This window comes from Colletotrichum acutatum (genome assembly GCF_030867785.1).
Source record: "Colletotrichum acutatum strain CBS 112980 chromosome Unknown BDZ83scaffold_69, whole genome shotgun sequence".
NCBI lineage: Eukaryota > Fungi > Ascomycota > Sordariomycetes > Glomerellales > Glomerellaceae > Colletotrichum > Colletotrichum acutatum.
This window is the reverse complement of record NW_026849063.1, coordinates 1-4,729: the sequence shown is the minus strand read 5'-3', so window position 1 is coordinate 4,729 and position 4,729 is coordinate 1. Positions and strand designations below refer to the sequence as shown.

At 49.3% G+C, this 4,729-nt stretch overlaps 1 protein-coding gene across 1 annotated transcript; it reads right to left on the bottom strand.

The window, feature by feature from the left end:
• Positions 1–2,630: 2,630 nt before the first annotated feature.
• BDZ83DRAFT_653290 (heat-labile enterotoxin alpha chain-domain-containing protein) lies at positions 2,631–3,368 on the bottom strand (the record flags this gene model as incomplete). Its single annotated transcript, XM_060510603.1, has 1 exon — positions 2,631–3,368. One exon carries the CDS (start codon positions 3,366–3,368, stop codon positions 2,631–2,633), a length of 738 nt encoding a protein of 245 aa, XP_060363165.1.
• Positions 3,369–4,729: the final 1,361 nt, after the last annotated feature.

The window sequence follows — 4,729 nt, the reverse complement described above, 5'->3', positions numbered from 1 at the left end:
TATCATAGAGGCACACATGATATTACACCTACTCCCAATCTCAGTATCACTAAAGACCTTCGAGTTTACCAAATGGATTGAATCCCATATTGAGCCAGCGAAGTGCAGCAAGATACCCACGAGGAATGTCAGCGCCCTAAGCACTTACGATAATTCTTCAATCGAGCTCTCTCCAGGGTCTATCGAATCCCCAGGGCCATACGAATTGGATGCGACAATGACACAAATTGCTGCTCTGGGAGGCTTCCCTGTTACCCTAGATGTACCCCGAACATTCAAGCTCCTCCCCGAATATCCTATACACGACTTCGTGGACTCTCCAACATCGATGTTTTAGGCATTACTTCACACACTGCAAAGCAATGTCCCACACGAGATGTTCCTGAGAAAGTTTACTTCGGCCCTCAATAGAGAACTGGATCTTAAGTCCCTTAGCAGCGTAAGAGTCTACTCTATCCTCAAAGTATTGGTAGACTCTCGTGAGCTTAACTCATTTATTGTTTCCCAACTCCGAAAAAGATTGTTGAATGCAATTCGCACCGAAGATGGAATGCGGAACCAGATTTTCCGTCGTGCCTGTCTCATGGGGAACTTCGACATCGCTGTTCAGACGCGACCTCGTCCAGAATCGGAGGGCTTGAGACCAGCATACAGGGGTGATGAGATTAACCTTGCACTACGAACTGTATCGGAAGAAAGATTCAAGCTTGCAATATGGCTAGTAAATGGTGGTGCATCGTATCCGTCAAACGACATCGATGCCTCTGGATGCTATTGCTCCGCCCTTCGTCGGGCCATGCTGCTGAGGAACTGGCACCTCGCGTCAGCATTGCTTGAGCATGGGGCTTCGACAACGGTACTGGCTAGATTTTGCTCTCGAATAGAGTTGGCCCATTTTTGCGTCCTACATAACGACCTGGACGGTATCGTATTCCTGGCTAAGGCAACGAAAGGCGAAGCCTTAAACACACCCTCTGCCGGGTCCGTGTTCAACCGCTTCACTCCAATACAACTCGCGGCTTTCAGGGACTGTGACTGGTGCCGAATCCATTCTATTCGAGCCCTAATGGTCGAAGGTGCTAGGCTTCGGTCCATGACGACCGATGGCTATATGCTCTCGATCGAAGAGAAACTGGAAAGGCTTGCTATCAGCACTAGCCGAAATTCTGCACGAGACGCTGGGGAATACTTACATTCTCTGAGAGGAATATACGCCCAAAGTGAGAAAGTCCTCAAGGTCAGCAGTAAGATTGTTTGTCTTGTTGCAATACTTGTTGGGAAGTTTGTCTCAAAATACCGTCAGGCTTTGTCTCAGCCGCAGCTAAGCAACGACGAAGCTCTAGGGTACTTCAGCAATTCTGTGGTTTTGATGAATACCTTCCTCAAATCGCCCAGAGCCCCAGGTTTTCACAAGACAGACTTAATCCTGTCTCTGCGAGAAGTTACAGGGGCCTTAGCGCGTTTTGACACCGTCTCAGACCCCTCTTCCCTTGAGGGGCCTTTCAAGTCGACACCGATCACTTGGAAGGTACAGATGAGACTTCTACAAGTTGTCGATCTCATCTTGAAAAGCACAATTTCGGCTCAATCTGAGCAGCGACCAAGGAAATACCATGTGATACCCGAAATTCTGTGTGCAGACCTGTTACATACATCCATAGCCTCTAAACCCACTGCCTTGGATGGAGATTCTTTGGCATCGACAAGTCAATTCGCACTACAGTTCAAGTACTTTCGAAACATTCTAGAAGACGGCTTCGACGCAAATGGTCTCACATGGCTCTTACAGTGCTTACTCATCCTTGGTAAAAAGTTCTCAGGAGAATCTCTGATTCACTTCGCGACCGATCTCGACCTCACCTATATGAGTAACTCATGGCTTGACAGCGGTGAAAGTCCGCATACAATTCCAGTCAGTATACGGGAAAAGCTTCGATGTTTTGGTTGCAGAAATGACACTTTGGATATGCTAGACGAGGTGTTGATTTCTTTCAAGCTAATGTATCGAGCTCCACTGAGAGGTCCCGTCATTCGCTAAGGATATGGAGCCAACTGGTCCTATTATTCGGAAAAATTAACACAAGTTCTGATATGAAGGCCATTTGGGCATCGATGACAAAGAGGCATTTAAGAAGTGTCTAGCTTCCTTGTGTAACACGATAGATTGAGAACTTCGGGATGGAAGGAAAGACTCTGTGCGCGTATGTGGATATTGATAGAGACGGCTGCGGGCTGAAGGACTTTGCTTGAGTCGATGGGATGCATCTCGGCCGAACCAGCTCTGATTTGACATTGGATTCGTAGGTCAATCATGCGGAACAAGGCGAAAGTTTTCTCATCAACAAATTTCCTTGCTATCCTTGCTATCTCCTAATGAAGAAACACCTTGAGAAAACAAATAACACCCATGCCATTTTAGCAATGGTTGAGACTGTGTGGGCTCCCCTGAAGCATCCATCAGTTTGTTCCCTTCTCATTCCTATCAGAATCATCGATCATCTAGACTTAAATCGCATATGCCGCGTTCTTGATCTGCCGCCCCTACCTCGAAAGGCATGGCTCGGCCGCCAGATGTAAGGTACCTCATCCTCCATATTGTCGGGCTAAACAGCGTAGTTGATCCTCATTATCTAGCCGCAGAGATCCTTGGCCCAGCAGTTCTCATCAATGAATCTCTTAGCAACAGTCTCGGCATCCTCCTTGGGGTTGCAGGTACCCTGGCGAACGAAGAGAGTACGGGCAGCGTTCCCACCACCGCAGCCGGCACCGCCCTGGGCAAACGCGTTCCAAGGAGACAAGGTCCAGGCACGGTGACCAGCAGGGAAACCAGCAAGGCTGGGCATGGAGTTGGTGGGTCTCAGGCCGTTGTAGATGCGGCCCTCATACTCGTTGTTATCCTGCAGTCCGCCGTCCGCAACGCCGTTGGTGTAGTGTCTCCAGCGGATGACCTGGTCCCAGCTGAAGCCTCCGAGCGCCGCGTACTCCTGCTCGTTGGGGTACGGGCTGAACTCGCCCAGAGTGCCGGAGACCTGGATGAAGTTGGCCGCGGCCGCGATCTCGTAGACGTAGCCGTTCCCGTTGAACATGTTGGTGAGGAAGCCGACGGCGGTGTCCTCGCTGGCCGTGGTGGAGACGTAGCCGTCATTGTCGCGACTGGCGCCGTTGTCGGCGCCGACTGCGTGGTTGTACATGCTGACGTTAGGGACAATCTGGAGGATCTGGCTGGCTCCTCTAGGGGCGAAGAGACCGGCGGCGCGCATCTCGGTAGGGGTTCTGGTGTCGGCGCGCCAAACACTGAACTGGGCATTGCAGACTGCAGTCCATAGTTGGATGATAAGCACAACAAAAATGTTGTTGAGGGATATCATGTTGACGATGTACCGTAGAAACGGCAGGACAAATTGTTAATGAAGGAGAAAAGAGTGTAAGACAAGGCTTGAAAAGCAGCCAGAGTCAATGAGAGTTTGATATGAGGTTGGTAGCTGGGTTGATAAAGAGTGTGATGATTATGATGATATAAAGTGTACGTAAGTTGGTGAGAAGTCATCCTATCTTTATACTTGCCATGTTGCATATGATTCTCTGGGGTTTTGTCTTAAGGAAGCATCGTGCCTGAGATCTCGGTTGCGGGCTTCTAGTCACCGAGCATCATCAAGTCGAGAAAGGGCATGACGGGCATCCCGAGACCGAGACCAACTGCCGGCACCGGAACTACGTACAAGTTTTCTTGTCTAAGCCTCTACGGAGTACTCCAGCTTGGCTCTGTCAAGACGAGACGAGTCGTCACCAGACACAAGCTATAGCCAAAGCCGCAAAAGACTGTCAACTAGACCATTGTTGGAAAGTTCTATGAAAGTAAATTAAATATACACAATTTATTACACCTCGACTCAGCTATGGATCGTGTCTTTCAGCATTGACATGCCTTCAACACCATTAATATTCTTCTTAAACCCCAAAGCTTTTATCAGAGCTATGCGGAGACATGTCTCGTATTTAGCTATATGGACAGCTCTTGGCGGTCGCAGTGTTTCTTGGCACCTAAAGACAGCCTTGGGGGGCTACCCGAAAATGTTCATCCCAGCTCTCACATCAGACGATTTCAATCATGACCAGGATGAGGTCGACGGCTATTGGACAGTACATATCACTTGCAGCTGAAAGGAAGGCCTTACGACATGGATGACAAAACAAATATCTCTTAGCACGATGTCCTATACTGCGTGGATTAGATAGTGGTCTGAGTTGATAAGCCTGGACCCAGACCATATCGTGTGTGCCATATAATATACTCCAGACCACCCCTGACAAAGGCCCCGATTCCGATCCCGCAGAGGCCGCAGACGTATCCTGGCCTACCGCAAAACTTCCGACTGCCTTAAACAGATAATCCACAATAGGAAAAAGATCCCGCCAGAGCTCCCAACGCTGAGGACTAGCTGCTTTAAGCATAGCTGAAAAGTATATCAAGACTCATGCTCAGATGGGTCTAATCCGAGGTTCTCGGAAACCATGCCAGCTCTGTTCCGTCGTCCCAAGTAGTCAAAATCGAGCAATACCCTTATTCTCCTCGATCTCAGAACTCACACATCCCACCTTCTAGCCGTTTACTGCGCCCCACGTCTCCCCTATTCAGACTTGCCACAAGGCCGGCTATCAGCCTCGAACCCACTCAATCATCCATCAGAACATCTACGACCATGAGGAACCCCGCCACCACCACCTGGAA